General features: G+C 45.9%; 1 protein-coding gene across 1 annotated transcript in view; it reads left to right on the top strand.

The window, feature by feature from the left end:
* LOC143769828 (glutathione S-transferase kappa 1-like) overlaps window positions 1–14,258 on the top strand; it is a 28,750-nt gene extending 14,492 nt beyond the window's left edge. Inside the window, exons 5-8 of the mRNA XM_077258759.1 lie at window positions 1,199–1,234; window positions 1,974–2,090; window positions 13,356–13,449; window positions 14,018–14,258. Of these exons, the coding sequence (XP_077114874.1) occupies window positions 1,199–1,234; window positions 1,974–2,090; window positions 13,356–13,449; window positions 14,018–14,061 (291 nt within the window). The 3' untranslated portion in view covers window positions 14,062–14,258. The remainder of the gene's footprint in view (window positions 1–1,198; window positions 1,235–1,973; window positions 2,091–13,355; window positions 13,450–14,017) is intronic.
* The last annotated feature ends 2,443 nt before the right edge of the window (window positions 14,259–16,701 follow it).

Here is a 16,701-nt window from a genome sequence, read left to right as displayed (position 1 = left end):
AGTGGCTCCCTTCTCCAAATAGTCCACCATAATAATTCCTTCAGCGTCCCAAAAAACGGACGCCATAACCTTCCCTGCTGAGCTTGACACTTTGAATTTCTTTGGCGTCGGTTCATCGGATCGTTTCCATGTCATCGATTGTTGTTTAGTTTCAGGATCAAAGTGGTGGATCCAGGTCTCGTCCATGGTCAAAAAACGTGACAAAAAATTTTCCTTGTCTGCTTGGAACTTTTCGAGATTTGCTATTGAAATGTCAACTCGTTTCTTCTTTTGCTCGTCGGTTAACATTTTTGGCACCCAACGCGCGGAGACCTTTCTCATATGCAATTCTTTTGCAAGGATTCTTGAATACTGCTATATGAGATCCCTGTGACCTCAGCTACATGCCTGATAGTCACTCTTCGATCTGCCAATACAACTTCTTCAACTTTTTTCACGTTTTCTTCATTGAGGGACGTGGATGGGCGTCCTTCACGATGTTCATCTTCCGTCGATGATCTTCCCAGCTTAAATTCCTTGGCCCAGCGTGCAACTGTGGAATATGGAAGAGAAGAGTCCCCCAATGTTTCCACCAAGTCGCTGTGTATGTATTTGGTAGTCATTTTTTTCAAGCAGAGGTATTTGATGACAGCTCTGAGTTCGTTTTTTTCCATTTTGATGTTCACTCCTCGGCAGTTCATATTCAAATGAATGTAGCTTCCGGGAATCGTGGTCTATTTAAGTGATTTTTTTTTTTCCCTGGACTAGTGGGTACCTAAGAGAGAAGAAAACATTTTATTTTAATTTCTGCGTGCAATAGAAATAACCGATTATCATTACTTTTGGATCGCCCCTCGTAGATTGACCACATGCCCTCCTCTGACGAGCAGCTCTCTGTCAATTGACAATGTACATAGAGAACTGTGGTGTGGATGGGGGCAGCTTTTGAGCTCTGCTACATGTAAGAACTCTGTGTCACAACTTCTGCACCCAGTGAACTAAGAGACACATTGTTGGCTTCAGTGTCTCTTTTCCAGCATTATGCTGCTCTCAGATGAGGTAGAAAAAAACCTGTTGACAAATTCCCTTTTATAGGAAAATTGTCACACAAGTGCACCAATTTTTCAAATACTTGAAAAGCTTATAAAGGATATAGATTCAATTTGCTCTCCTGTGCTTTGTTTGATCAGTCTGATTTAACTGTAGTATTTTGTTAAAGGATAAAGACATCACAGAACCAGAAAGCATACTTCAGGTAAGAATAAAACCCCCTGTAATTGGAAATGTTACAGCCGGTCTTCTATGTGGTCTGCTACAACTCCTGGTGCCTCTGATTTCACAGGGGCTTTTGTTTTATTGTATTTATATTCTGAATAAAAATCCAATAGGTACCATATCATGGAGGTATTCTGTCATACGGCAATATAAAGTTGTCTATGTGGCTCTATATATTTTTGTCTGGTGTGTAACATCTGCTTGTTGAATTCTATAACAGTCAATGATTTTATGTACTCGTCTTTTACTGATTTTCTGCCATGTGTTCATTATTTCTATATTCACACCACAAAAGAAAGTAAACATTTGTAGTATTCTTCTTTGAAGTTCTATATCATTTGTTTAGTTATTGAAATGTAACACAACTTTTTCCAAAATCTTTCTAGTATCTGCCGTCCCAAAGGGCATTTGTTAGTAGAGTCAACCCTTCTAAGCCGTCCATACTGGTCATAGAAGGTTGTATCAAATGATGCCCTGATAATCCGATTCTCATATACAAATAAGCTGAACAAGATTTCTGTGCCTGATCAATTAGGAGGGTTTAACCTAGAGACAGATACCCTTTTACTTTTGGCTTTCTGCTCCAAAAATAATTTACTATAAAGTTAAAAGAAAGCAAAAACTATTTTGCCCCTTTGACTACCATAGGTTCTTTTTAATAATCATTCTTTATTTCATTCTTTATTTTATATTTTTTTTATTATTCTAACTTCTTTTAGGCTGCTAAGAAAGCTGGGGTGTCTGAAGACCTGGCTAAAAAACTACTGACCACAATCACCTCACCAGAAATCAAGAATAAGCTGAAGGAGACAACAGACAAAGCTTTGACATATGGGGTAATTATGATGTTTTCTTCTCTTTGTAAAGATACCACAGTGTCCAAACTTTAGTATTTTGATCATGTTTAAATCTATGTATTATGTCTTTTTTCCAGGACGTCCCTCCTGGCAGCACCCTGGAGGACGTCCTCCTCCCCTCTGCTGGGACAGGAAACACACGAGAGTTTAAAAGGTCATGTCCCACCCCCAATCCTCAGTGTTTTTCCTGTCCCTGCAAGGAGGGACGCACAAGAGAGAAGCTGCGCAGGTTTACCGGAGCTCAGGGGGATCGTGCGGCTTGCCAATACACTTCCACCTGTTAAGTAGCTCAGGGTAGAAACTCTCCAGGTGGGGAGTCCCTCTGCTCCAAAGACCAGGAGTGGGACGAGGCTCCTGGTGGCAGCCGCTCCTCTCAGAGGGAGGCTCTCGGCTGCGGACGCGGTTCCAGGTGGCAGGGAGTCGCGGCATTCAGAGCGGCGTCTCGCCCTGCACGGCGTCTTCCGGTTACTCTGAGGGAACTGCGTCACTTCCGGTATCACGGCATCCAGTAACGTCACTTCCGGTCATAAAGCGGGGAAGTGCGTGCGCTCCAGCGCTGGAACTCATAGCAGCAGAGGCGCTCCTATCCAAGTGTCCGGAGCACGGGAACTACTCTACCTACTGTAAGGATGGAAGGAGACATGCCAGGCGAAGAAGGGGTAAGTGCGCATAGCGCAGACTTCCCTCACTGCTCGCCCAAGCAGGCCTATCCTGTCTACTCCCTATCTTATGTCATTTAAGGATAAGGGATCCCTGTTGTGAGTTCCGTTCTCGGGCTCCCTCCTGTGGTCATGAGTGGTACTGTGTGAGTTCTGTTCTTGGGCTCCCTCTGGTGGCTTTTAGCGATACGGCTGGTCTGTAGCTGGACTCAGCTGACTCGTTTTCTGCTATTCTGGCTTCTATTTAACTCCACCTGGACCTTTACTTGTTGCCTGCTGTCGTTGTATTCAGTACTGGTTCTGGTCTCTCTTGGACTTCCCTTGTGACCTGTCTCCTCCAGGAGAAGCTAAGTCTTGCTAGTTAATGTTTGCTCATTAATTCCTTGAAAATGTTTCTCAGTATATGATGAGTTCAGTCCAGCTTGCTTATATGTGATTTTCTCGCTTGCTGGAAGCTCTGGGGTGCAGAGTTGCTCCCCTCACATCGTGAGTCGGTGTGGGGGTTCTTGTATTCTCTGCGTGGATAATTTTTGATAGCAAGGAATCTGTGCGGTCAGTATAAAATGCTATCTTCTGACTATTTAGTGTTAGCGGGCCTCATTTGCTAAAACCTGTTTTCATTTCTACGTTTGTGTTTTCCCCTTAACTCACCGTTATTATTTGTGGGGGGCTGTCTAAACTTTGGGGTAATTTCTCTGAGGCAAGTGAGGCTTTGCTTTCTCTCTAGGGGTAGCTAGTTTCTCAGGCTGTGAAGAGGCGTCTAGGATTTTAGGAACGCTCCACGGCTGCCTTTAGTGTGTGACAGGATCAGGGTTGCGGTCAGTAAAGTTCCCACATCCCCAGAGCTTGTCCTAATTTCTGTTTACCTATCAGGTCAGTTTTGTGATCCTAACCACCAGGATCATAACAGATCCCCCGCTGTATAACCCCCCCCCCCCCCCCCCGCTCCAGCTAAGAAACCCGGCAAGGTCTCTGCAAAGTCCAGCAGGTGCCCTATATGCCACGTGAAGCTCCCGGAATCCTATGGCAAATCCTCGTGTGCATCTTGCACATGTAAGGTTATGAGGGACGAACAATCTTCGCTTTTATCTGAGATGAGGTCCCTAATCCGGGAAGAAGTTCAGGCTTCCTTGTCCAGTATTTCAGGGCAGTCCAGCCCCATCCCTGGCCGCAAGAGAGCCAGACGGGAGCGAGACTTGAAAGAGCCAGAGTTTAGTTCTGAGGACAGGTCCGACCCAGAGGACTCAGTCTCAGAAGAAGAGGGGGAGCTCTGTTATGACCTGGTGGTAAGGTCCACACTAAGAAGACCTGGTAATAGGTGCACACTGTAATGACCTGGTGGTTAGGTGCGCAGCGAACTGACCTGGTGGTCAAAATTAGAAATCTGGGACAAGCTCTGGGGAGGTGGGAACTCTACTGACCGCAAACCCTAATCCTATGACACACACTAGAAATAGCCGTGGAGTGTTCCTAACTCTCCCTAGACGCCTCTTCACAGCCTAAGAGCTAACTACCCCTAAAGATAGAAATAGAAGCCTGACTTTGCCTCAGAGAAATTCCCCAAAGGAAAAGGCAGCCCCCCACAAATATTGACGGTGAGTTAAGAGGAAAGTCACAAACATAGGAATGAAACAGGTTTTAGCAAAGGAGGCCAAATCTTACTAAATAGTCAGAGGATAGGAAAGGGAACTTTGCGGTCAGTACAAAAAACTACAAAAACAACGCAGAGTGTGCAAAAAGACCTCCACACCGACTCACGGTGTGGAGGTGCAACTCTGCACCCCCAGAGCTTCCAGCTAGCAAGGAAATATCATAATAGCAAGCTGGACTAGAACTTAGCATGTACTAAGAAATATATTCAGAAAGCAATGAACAACAAATGAACTAGCAGGAACTTAGCTTCTGCTGGAGTAGACAGGTCATCAGAGAAATCCAAGAGAGATCTGAACCAGTACTGAGACATTGACAGCTGGCATGAAGTAACGATCTGAGTGGAGTTAAATAGGGAAGTCAGCAGAGCAATAAACGAGGCCAGCTGAGAAGCCAACCTCAAGGACCAGCAGTTCCACTCAAAGCCACCAGAGGGTGTCCAAGGACAGAACTCACCAAAGAACCATTCATGACCACAGGAGGGAGCCCGAGAACGGAATTCACAACAGAGTTCCCCTCAGGGAGCCAGGACTATCATAGGAAATACCTCTTCCAGGCGGAGGAGACGAATGAACTTGTGCAGGCAGTGCGAAGCTCGATGCAGATAGAAGAGACATCTAAGCCACAATCCAGACAGGACCTGATGTTCGGGGGACTTATGTCACGTCGACAGACACTTTCCTGTTAGCGAGCATATTAAAGCTATGATATTGGAAGAGTGGAAGGAGGCTGAACGTCGGCTGGTACTGTCTCGTGACTTTAAGGCTCGCTTACCATTCGAGCCTGAGGAAGTCAAGCTATGGGAAGAAATACCCAAAATAGATGTTCCGGTGGCAAAGGTTGCCAAAAAGACAGCCATACCCTTTGAGGACTCATCAAATTTGCGCGATCCCATGGACAGAAAGGCTGACATACTTCTAAAAAGGGCCTGGGAATCTTCTGCGGCCCTAATTAAGACTAACATAGCAGCCACTTCGGTGGCCAGATCTATGTACCTATGGATGGGGCAATTGGAAGAGCATCTGTCTAATAAAACCCCGAGGTCCGACATATTGAGCTCCCTTCCTATTATGAAATCCGCCATGGCCTTTCTGTCCGATATGACAGCAGAGTCGGTTAGATTCTCAGCTAGAAGCGGCTTGCTATCTAACGCAGCTAGAAGGGCGGTTTGGCTAAGATCCTGGTCAGGAGATAATGCCTCTAAGGCCAGTCTCACGCGTCCAGATAATTCCGGTACCGGAAAAGTTATCCGTGTCCGTAAGCTCATGTAGGCCATCCGTGTGGCACACGTGCGGCACACATGCGGCAGCCGTGTGCCGCCTGGGTACCACACGGACCGTGCAGGAGAGACAGCGCTACAGTAAGCGCTGTCCCCCCAGCATGGTGCTGAAGCCGCCATTCATCCGTTCTCTCCAGCGCTCGCTGGGGAGAAGGGATGAAAAATCTTTTGTGTTTAAAATAAACTTTAGGGCATCCTCCCACACCCTGTGCGCCCGGCCGCCGAGATTAAAATACTCACCCGCCTGCCTCGACGTTTGCTCTCCGCCCCGCAGCTTCTCCTGTATGAGCGGTCACGTGGTGCCGCTCATTACAGTTGATGAATATGCGGCTCCACCTCCCATATTCATCACTGTAATGGCCGGCACCACGTGACCTCTCATACAGGAGAAGCTGCGGGGTGGAGAGCAAGCGTCGAGGGAGGCAGGTGAGTATTTTAATGCCGGCGGCCGGGCGCACAGGGGGTGGGAGGGGGGGAGGATGCCCTAAAGATTTATTTTAAACACAAAAAAACTATAAAAAAAAAAAGATTTTTCATCCCTTCTCCCCAGCGAGCGCTGGAGAAAACGGATGAATGGCGGCTTCAGCACCATGCTGGGGGGACAGCGCTTACTGTAAGCGCTGTCTCCAGCACGGCACACGGACTGCACACGGAAAACATCCGTGTGCGGTATATGTTTTACACGGACCCATTGACTTTAATGGGTCCGTGTAATACGTGCGCTCCCACGAACACTGACATGTCTCCATCTTTTCCCAACGGACACACGGTCCGCGAAAACACGCTGACATGTGCAGAGACACATTGATTTGAATGTGTCTACGTGTCTACGTGTGTCAGTGTCTCCGGTATGTGAGGAAACTGTCATCTCGTGTACCGGAGCCACTGACATGTGAAACCGGCCTAAGACTAAGCTCTGCTCAATCCCCTTTTCAGGGACAAGAGTATTTGGTCCGTCTCTAGATACTATTCTAGAGTCTGCCTCGGATACAAAGAAGGGTTTCCCAGAGGACAAACCTAAGAGGTCTCAGTCCTTTCGGAAAGGATTCCCCTTCAGGAGACAGTATTATTTCAGAGGGGGTAGATCCAATAGAGGATCTTATAGGGGTTCCCGTAGCCAGGGCAATAAGAACAAGAGTTTCTTCTTCAGCCCCTCCTCTAAGTCCAAAACACAATGACGCCACATATATCGGGGGAAGGCTCCGCCACTTTGCAGAGAGTTGGGCCCAAATCACCCAGAATCAGTGGGTCCTCCGGACGGTGGCTGTGGGATACAGTATCGAGCTTTATTCCCCTTCTCCAGAAAGATACATCGCACCTACGGTGGTCACGCGGGGCTCTGCCATGCTGTTAGACTTGCAAGAGATGCTCTCTTCAGAAGTCATAATTCCGGTCCTGCCACTAGAAGTAGGCCAAGGATACTACTCTTCCCTATTCTCCATCACAAAGCCATCCGGCGACTCCTGCACGATAATAAATCTGAAACCTTTAAATGCCTGGGTCAGGTACAAAAGTTTCCGTATGGAGTCCATACGATCAGCAATTCACCTCATAGACCAGGACGCTGTGATGTGCATTCTCGACCTGAAGAGTGCCTATTATCAGGTCGCCGTCCACCCCTCATCTCAGAGGCTTCTGAGGTTTGCTGTAGCTCTGCCGTCTCGGACCTGTCACTACCAGTTTCAATGCCTTCCCTTCGGGCTTGCCTCAGCACCTCGTATATTCACCAAGTTGGTGTTGGAGATCGTTGCTTTCCTGAGAAACCAGGGAATCCTAATAGTTCCATATCTCGATGACTTTCTCCTTGTAGCAGATTGCCCGAGACACTATCAGCCCACAGGAGACTGACTGTATCGGTAATGGAACAATTAGGATGGGTCATAAACTGGCAGAAGTCCGACCTGACTCTGGAACACAGGAAGACCTTCTTGGGAGTGTGTCTAGACTCCAGAAGCAGGATATCCCTACTGCCCGAAAACAAGCTGGAGGCAATCCAGACCCAGATCAGGCTCCTACTGGAGCACAGAGCCTCAATAAGGATGGCTATGAGAATACTAGGTCTAATGACGGCCTGTATACCATGCGTCAGATGGGCACAGTCTCATTCAAGAGGTTAATTCTCTCCAGATGAGATCGTCGCCAGTATTCACTGGACAGTATTTTGAAGCTAACAAATCCAGTACGAAGGTCTCTCCTCTGGTGGACACAGCCAGAGAATCTAAGAGTTGGAGTACTATGGTCTACCTCCCCCTACATGGTAGTCACTACAGATGCCAGTGCATGGGGCTGGGGAGCCCATCTAAAGGGCAAGATCTTACAAGGAAGATGGCCAGCAGATGTCATTCACAGCTCCTCCAACTTCAAGGAGCTGTATGCGGTGTGGGAGGCCTTGAGAAGAAATCGATACACTCTTGCGAATTGTCACGTCAGGATACTATCCAACAATGTGACAACGGTCTCTTTCCTGAAACATCAGGGGGGCTCAAGACACCATCTGCTCCAGGATCTAGCAGGAAGAATATTTCGCTGGGCGGAAAATTCGGTCCTATCTATTTCTGCAATTCACATGGAGGGCTCTCAAAACGTCATAGCAGACTACCTGAGCAGAAGGCGGGTGTTCGCAACAGAGTGGGAACTCAACCAGGATATCTTCCGGGATTTATGTCTTCGTTGGGGGAACTCCCAGTATAGACCTGTTTGCAAACAGAAGAAACTCTAAGGTCTCAAGATTCTTCTCTCTGAACCCACTGGACCTCCCGGAAGGGGTAGACGGCCTGAGCCAGGACTGGACGGAACCCCTCTCATATGCGTTTCCACCTCTGGCACTGATCCCAGCCATTCTCCGAAAGATCAAGGAGGATCGAGCTCAGATTATCTTGATTGTTCCATACTGGCCAAGAAGGAGCTGGTTCCCTCTGCTAGCGGACTTGGCGAACGAGAACCCAATAGAGCTTCCTCTCAGGGAGGATGTAATCTACCAAGGTCCAGTTTATCACCCGAATCCAGAGAAACTCCATCTCTCAGCATGGATCCTGAAGGGGACATCCTGAAGGCAAGAGGCTTATCAGACCAAGTGATAGCCACTATTAAATCCAGCAGGAAGCCAGTCACATCGGCAATCTATTTAAAGATCTGGAAGCGTTTGTCTGGAGGGTGGCAGGTCTGAGGTTGCGGCAGACACACCTGACATACCTAGAATCCTAAATTTCCTGCAGGCTGGGTTCAACAAGGGTCTTGGGGTATGTGTCCACGTTCAGGATTGCATCAGGATTTGGTCAGGATTTTTCATCCGTTTTTGTAAGCCAAAACCAGGAGTGGAACAATTAGAGGAAAAGTATAACAGAAACATATGCACCACTTCTGCATTTATTACCCACTCCTGGTTTTGGCTTACAAATACTGATGAAAAATCCTGACCAAATCCTGATGCAATCCTGAACATGGACACATACCCTTAAACCAAGCACCTTGAAAGTGCAGATCTCGGCACTTAGCTCTTTCTTTGACTATCCCCTAGCATCTCACCCGTGGGTGGTCAGATTTATACGAGCTACTCAGAGGTTGTGCCCCACCATTAGGCAATTGACGCCTCCCTGGGACCTCAACTTGGTCCTCAGATTCTTATGTAAAGACGCATACGCCTCGGCTGATAATATGCCCATATCAACCCTCACACGTAAAACTGCATTTATAGTGGCAGTCACCATGGCCAAAAGGGTGGGGAAAATTCAGGTCCTGTGTACAAGGGACCCATACCTACAGATTAGAGAGGACAGTTTAATCCTTACGGCTTGTTTCCATTTGTGTGAAACACGTCCGTGTCTCGCATGTGGAAACCAAGCTCTGGTGCCGGCACTTGGGAGCGGAGCATGCGGCCGCATAGCAACACATGGAGCCGCACGCTCCGCTCTGGAGGGCCGGCGCCAGAGCTTGGTTTCCACATGCGAGACACGGACGTGTTTCTCGCAAGTGAAAAGGAGCCCTTAAACTAGATCCCTCATTTATTCCAAAAGTAGGATCTGCAAAGAACAGAAATCAGGAAATTGTGTTACCTTCATTTTGTAATAACCCAGCTAACGCAAAAGAAAAAGCCCTTCATTCCCTTGACGTCAGACAGGCAGTCTTAGACTACCTAGCAGCCACCAGCTCATGGTGGATAGACCCAAATTTGTTCATTCTGTTTGGGGGAAAGAATAAGGGAAAGAAGGCCTCTAAGGCCTCTATCGATCGTTGGATCACGTATGTGATCTCTGAGGCCTACCAGTCCGAAGGGGTCCCACCTCCGGAGGGTCTTCATGCACACTCTACACGAGGAATAGATACTTCTTGGGCCGAGAGGGCAGGCGCCTCTCTGGAGCAGATTTGTAAGGCCGCAACATGGGCTAGTGCCAATACCTTTTGTAAACATTATAAACTTGATGTTTTGTCTGGTCAACATACTGCATTTGGGAGAAAAGTTCTCCAAGCGGTAATCCCACCCTGAGGAGGTGCTTTGGTACTCTCCAGGGTGCTGTCAGGAGGGACATCCTGGAAAATAGGCATTAGACCTACCGGTAATTATGTTTCCAGGAGTCCATCCTGACAGCACTGGTTGTTTTCTCCCCGATTTGGTATTTATATGCATGATGTAATGTGTTTCTGACATATGATGTAATATGTTCTATTTATCATTAAAGTATTTTCTTGCATTCCATGAGGCGGTTCTTGTTACAACACTGAGGATTGGGGGTGGGACATGACCTTTTAAACTCTCGTGTGTTTCCTGTCCCAGCAAAGGGGAGGAGGACGTCCTCCAGGGTGCTGTCAGGATGGACTCCTGGAAACATAATTACCGGTAGGTCTAATGCCTATTTTTTTATTTATTTTTTTTCCTGTTTTTTAGCTTTATAAAATACTGTATAAAATGTATGAAGAAACCACCAGCCACACACAAAGCTGTCTAAAAGTCATACATATGTGCCTACACCATGACTATACCTTGACAGGAGTGTGATGTGTAACTTTGAAGCATACCTCCCAACCGTCCCGATTTCAGCGTGACAGTCCCGCTTTGGCACCGGGGTCCCGCTGTCCCGCTTCGGGCATTTAAAATCCCGAATTTGCGGCCGCCGGTGAAGCCCCGCCCACTTCCGGGACGTAGAGAGAGCCCGATTAGGTTTGTGGCTGTTTTTTTTTTTCTTATACATGCTGGGTCTCCTCCCGACCGATCCCTCCCCCGCCCCCGCCCCCTGTGTGTGCGGCGCTGCCACGCTGAGGAAGAGAGCCAGCAGCGATCAAGATGAGAGGTCAGCGACTCACTACCTGAGGTGTGTGCACAGAGCTCTGGCGTCTCCTGCTCTTAGCTGCTATCCCGGCAGAGAAGGAGAGACGGGGGAGGTGCCGGGACAGTGCAGAGCTGTGAGCAGCCGGAGAAACTGAAGAGCTGCACATGGACAGATCAGCCGCCCCTGCACCACAGAGGAGATTGTGTGTGTGTGTGTGTGAGATGTGTGATGCTGCATTTGTGTGTGTGTCATGTGTGTATGAGGTATCTGGTGTGTGTGATGGCTGGGTGTGTGTGTGTGATGGCTGGGTGTGTGTGTGATGGCTGTGTGTGTGATGGCTGGGTGTGTGTGTGTGTGTGTGATGGCTGGGTGTGTGTGATGGCTGGGTGTGTGTGATGGCTGCGTGTGTGTGATGGCTGCGTGTGTGTGTGATGGCTGCGTGTGTGTGTGTGTGATGGCTGCGTGTGTGTGATGGCTGCGTGTGTGTGATGGCTGCGTGTGTGTGTGATGACTGCGTGTGTGTGTGATGACTGCGTGTGTGTGTGATGGCTGCGTGTGTGTGTGTGTGATGGCTGCGTGTGTGTGTGATGGCTGTGTGTGTGTGTGATGGCTGCATGTGTGATGCATTTGTGTCAAAGCTGCATGTGTTTGTGAGCTGCGTTTGTGATGCTGCGTGTGTATGTGTGATACTGTGTGTGTGTGATGCTGCATGTGTGTGAGCTGCGTGCCTGTATGTCATTATACAGTATGGAGAACTGTGGCCATAATACAGTATGGAGCATCATGTGGGGTCATTATACAGTATGGAGCATCATGTGCAGTCATTATACAGTATGGAGCATCATGTGCGGTCATTATACAATATGGAGCATCATGTGCAGCCAGTATACAGTATGGAGCATCATGTGTGGTCATTATACAATATGGAGCATCATGTGCAGTCATTATACAGTAAGGAGCATCATGTGCAGCCAGTATACAGTATGGAGCATCATGTGCGGTCATTATACAATATGGAGCATCATGTGTGGTCATTATACAGTATGGAGCATCATGTGCGGTCATTATACAGTATGGAGCATCATGTGCGGCCATTATACAGTATGGAGCATCATGTGCGGCCATTATACAGTATGGAGCATCATGTGCGGCCATTATACAGTATGGAGCATCATGTGCGGTCATTATACAGTATGGAGCATCATGTGCGGCCAGTATACAGTATGGAGCATCATGTGCGGTCATTATACAGTATGGAGCATCATGTGTGGCCATTATACAGTATGGAGCATCATGTGTGTTCATTATACAGTATGGAGCATCATATGCAGCCAGTATACAGTATGGAGCATCATGTGCGGTCATTATACAATATGGAGCATCATGTGCAGCCAGTATACAGTATGGAGCATCATGTGCGGTCATTATACAATATGGGGCATCATGTGTGGTCATTATACAGTATGGAGCATCATGTGCGGTCATTATACAGTATGGAGCATCATGTGCGTTCATTATACAGTATGGAGCATCATGTGCGGCCATTATACAGTATGCATGCGGTCATTATACAGTATGGAGCATCATGTGCGGCCATTATACAGTATGGAGCATCATGTGCGGTCATTATACAGTATGGAGCATCATGTGCGGCCATTATACAGTATGGAGCATCATGTGCGGCCATTATACAGTATGCATGCGGTCATTATACAGTATGGAGCGTCATGTGTGGCCATTATACAGTATGGGGCATCATGTGTGGTCATTATACAGTATGGAGCACTGTGTGGCCATATTTTTTTGTTTATAACTATTGTATATGAAACAGTGTGATCAGCAGTGCTAAATGGGTGTGCTTGGGACGTGGATATGGGTGTGACTAATTATGAATGGGTGTGGTCAGAGGCGTGGCCTAAAATTTGCCGCGACGCGCTTCGCGCGCCGCAAACTTTGTCCCTCTTTCCCATCTTCAAAAGTTGGGAGGTATGTTTGAAGTCTAGGGCCCCATTTGAGGCCTCCGTACATTATTACTTGTACAGAGCATGGCTTACCTTGGAGCTGCGGTGACACAGCCCCAATGTGCGTTTCGGCTACAATGCCTTCTGGGGGAGTCAGAACCATGCTGTATACAATTTATACTTAATATTCCTCTTAAAACTTTTCAACATTTGGTGTGTTTGGTTCCTTTCTGGTTTCATTGTACACATGAAATTCTGCTGCCTCTGTTATAAACTCAGTGCTTTCCTTTGCTAGCCATAGCCAGATGTAATGAACACAGACCTTATTGCATTATGTCTATATAGTATAATGTGTCCTGTTAATATGTTACATTTATATTTTATCCTCCATCCATTAATATGTTGTGTGTTTTTCTTTCATTGCTGTGCAGGCTTTCGGAATGCCTTCCATAGTGGCTCATATAAATCAAAAGCCACAATTGTTTTTTGGATCTGATCGGTTTGAAATTTTAGCTCATCAGCTGGGTCAGTATAATCAGTACTAAACATCTTTTGTTCGGGTTTTTTTTTTTTTGTTTTTCATCTTGATGTAGTGAATGTACCATGTGATTAAATATATTGCACATGTATGTTTTATTGGCCGGCTTGTCACTCATTGTTCCGCTGCTGTATAGCAGCTTTTTACATATTTTAAAATATAAATAAACATTATTTTGCTTCAGATTACCACTATGGCCGCAGGTAAATCACTTTTAATTGTGAAGATATCCTAATAATGTCACTTGTTATAAACTTACTCACATACTGTGTATATGCAGTGGCAGTGTCTTTATATTAAGTTGGTCATAAAACTACTGCTGTAACATAAACCTAAATAAAGATGTTATATCGCACCCTACTGGCAACAAGGAAAATTACACCATAGGTAAAATTCCATTATGGATTTTCAACATGAGTTTTATAATACCAGGGAATACTGCTATGTATTTGCAGCAAAATTTGTAGTGGCAAAATCTGGGATGTGAACTTACATTAGCACTAGAAAACACTCAATGTCTTTTTTTTTTTTTTTTTTTTTTTTTTTTTCCCCCAGGTGAAAAATGGCTGGGCCCTGTACCACCAAAATCCCACTTGTGATGACCTCTTGGATCAGAATTAATAAAGGCGGAGATACCAATGTTGTATTACTGGTTTTTACACATATAATGTGCACCTACATTACCTTTTACTGTTGGAGTCGCCACCAAAGCTGGATGTTGTTATAAAGATGGACCATACAGTGTTAAGGACCTATAGCTACCACCGTTTCTGCCTTAATAAAGTCAGTCTGTGTATTTGCAGTGTCATGGCTTCTCTGTGCCTGTAAAGGTCTGTAAGGTCACATTCGCCTTGTGCTGCATGATGAAAATTATTAATGCAGTTCATGTGGTTTTGTCATAAGTGTGTTTTCATGAAAGAAGATAATTATAATACCTCATGTATTAAGCAGTTTGCACAGAGTCTTTCCATACTGTCCAACCTGACAACGTTTCCATGATCTGCTTCTCCAAACTGTGCATGTATATTGATTTCCTCTGCAGCTCCACTGGGTTGGTTGAATGTATCATAAGGCTACTTTCGAAACCACAATGAGTTTTTTGTGATTATTTTTTTTTCTCTTTGTATCGCAGCATTTATGCGCCTTAGGTTATTTGCTTTATTTTTCATTGCATTTTCGAGTGCACATTTGATGCTGTGTTTTTTTTTGTCTCTTTTTGGTATGTCATGTTTCTAAATTAAACAGCATTGTTGTGGATGCTTCCTAGTGCTTTAACAAACCTTTACATAATTACAGTTTCACTTGTTGTTGACCTGTTGTTGCATTTTGTACATGTGAATTCTCTGCTTTTAATGTAATTATATGGGAAAAATCTACAGTAAAACTCAGCGTTGCCATACGAGAAATCAACATGTTGTAGATTTCAAACACATTACAGGTCAGTTTTATGGTGTGTGTGTTAAAAAAACAAACAGTGGGCGTGCGAGTTCTATAAATCGGGTTCATACCAGAAACCTAGTGTCAAGTGCTGATCTCCAAATACGGTGTTTTTCCCGGAAGTTCGTTTTCCTGTTCGGTTTGGTCCCGAATAAAGTTTGTGGAAAGGCTGCAGCCAATCAAAACTCTTTTAGGCTGTGGGCACTTCTGGAGCCATCACAGCCATGCGATGCACAACACGTGAGCTGGCCTGTATAAACGCTGGATCACAGATGATGGCGCCATTGTGCTTTGTCTAGCATAGGGACGAGGAAGCTGCTCAAGTGAGGGACAGTGTGAAAGAAATAATTTCAAAAAACGACGTCGGGTCCCCTGTTTTTTTTTAATAGCTAGCCTTATAAAAAATTGAACAGAAAGCGATCAAAAAATGTTGCATGCCAGAAACTCTCGTCCCACAAAAAAAAAGCCTTCACATGACTTGGTCTGCAAATATAGAAAAGTTATAGCTCTCAAAATATGGCAGTAAGGCTCGGTGCACATTTTTCCTGTGCTCTATGCTGAGCACTTACAGCAGGGTTTCCGTGTAAATCTCTGAAATATGTGATTCAGACTGGACCCCCAATGGAACATTCTCTAGAATGAGACAATGGAGACCTATACAGTGGGTATGGAAAGTATTCAGACCCCTTTAAATTTTCACTCTTTGTTTCATTGCAGCCGTTTGGTAAATTCAAAAAAGTTCTTTTTTTTGTGACTAGTGTTCACTGAACCCCATCTTGACTTGAAAAAAAACAGAAATGTAGAAATTTTTGCAAATTTATAAAAGAAAAACTGAAATATCACATGGTCATAAGTATTCAGACCCTTTGCGCAATATTGAGTAGAAGCACCTTTTGAGCTAGTACAGCCATAAGTCTTCTTGGGAATGATGCAACAAGTTTTACACACCTGAATTTGGGGATCCTCTGCCATTCTTCCTTGCAGATCCTCTTCAGTTCCGTCAGGTTGGATGGTGTATGTTGGTGGACATCCATTTTCAGGTCTATCCAGAGGTGCTCAATTGGGTATTGGTCAGGGCTCTGGCTGGGCCAGTCAAGAATGGTCACAGAGTTGTTCTGAAGCCACTCCTTTAATATTTTATCTGTGTGCTTCGGGTCATTGTCTTGTTGGAAGGTGAACCTTCGGCCAAGTCTGAGATCTAGAGCACTTTCGAAGAACTTTTCATCCAGGACATCTCTGTACTTGGCCGCATTCATGTTTCCTTCAGTGGCAATCAGTCGTCCTGTCCCTGTAGCTGAAAAACACCCCCATAGCATGATGCTGCCACCACCATGTTTCACTATTGGGATTGTATTGGGCAGGTGATGACCAGTGCCTGGTTTTCTCCACACATACCGCTTAGACTTGTCACCAGAAAGGTCTATCTTCATCTTATCAGACCAGAGAATCTTATTTCTCAGTCTGGGAATCCTTCATGTGTTTTTTAGCAAACTCTATGCGGGCTTTCATATGTCTTGCACTGAGGCTAGGCTTCCTTCAGGCCACTCTGCCATAAAGGCCCAAATAAGGAGGGCAGCAGCGATAGTTGACTTTGTGGCACTTTCTCCCATCTCCCTACTGCATTTCTGGAGCTCAGCCACAGTGATCTTGGGGTAATTCTTTACCTCTCTCACCAAGGCTCTTCTCCCACGATTGCTCAGTTTGGCTGGACGGCCAGGTCTAGGAAGACTTCTGGTGGTCCCAAATGTCTTCCATTTAAGGATTATGGAGGACACTGTGCTCTTAGGAACCTTGAGTCCTGC

Source organism: Ranitomeya variabilis, chromosome 4, assembly GCF_051348905.1.
Source record: "Ranitomeya variabilis isolate aRanVar5 chromosome 4, aRanVar5.hap1, whole genome shotgun sequence".
Classification (NCBI taxonomy): domain Eukaryota; kingdom Metazoa; phylum Chordata; class Amphibia; order Anura; family Dendrobatidae; genus Ranitomeya; species Ranitomeya variabilis.
Note: the sequence above shows the minus strand (reverse complement) of the source record. Positions and strands in the feature narration are given on the sequence as shown.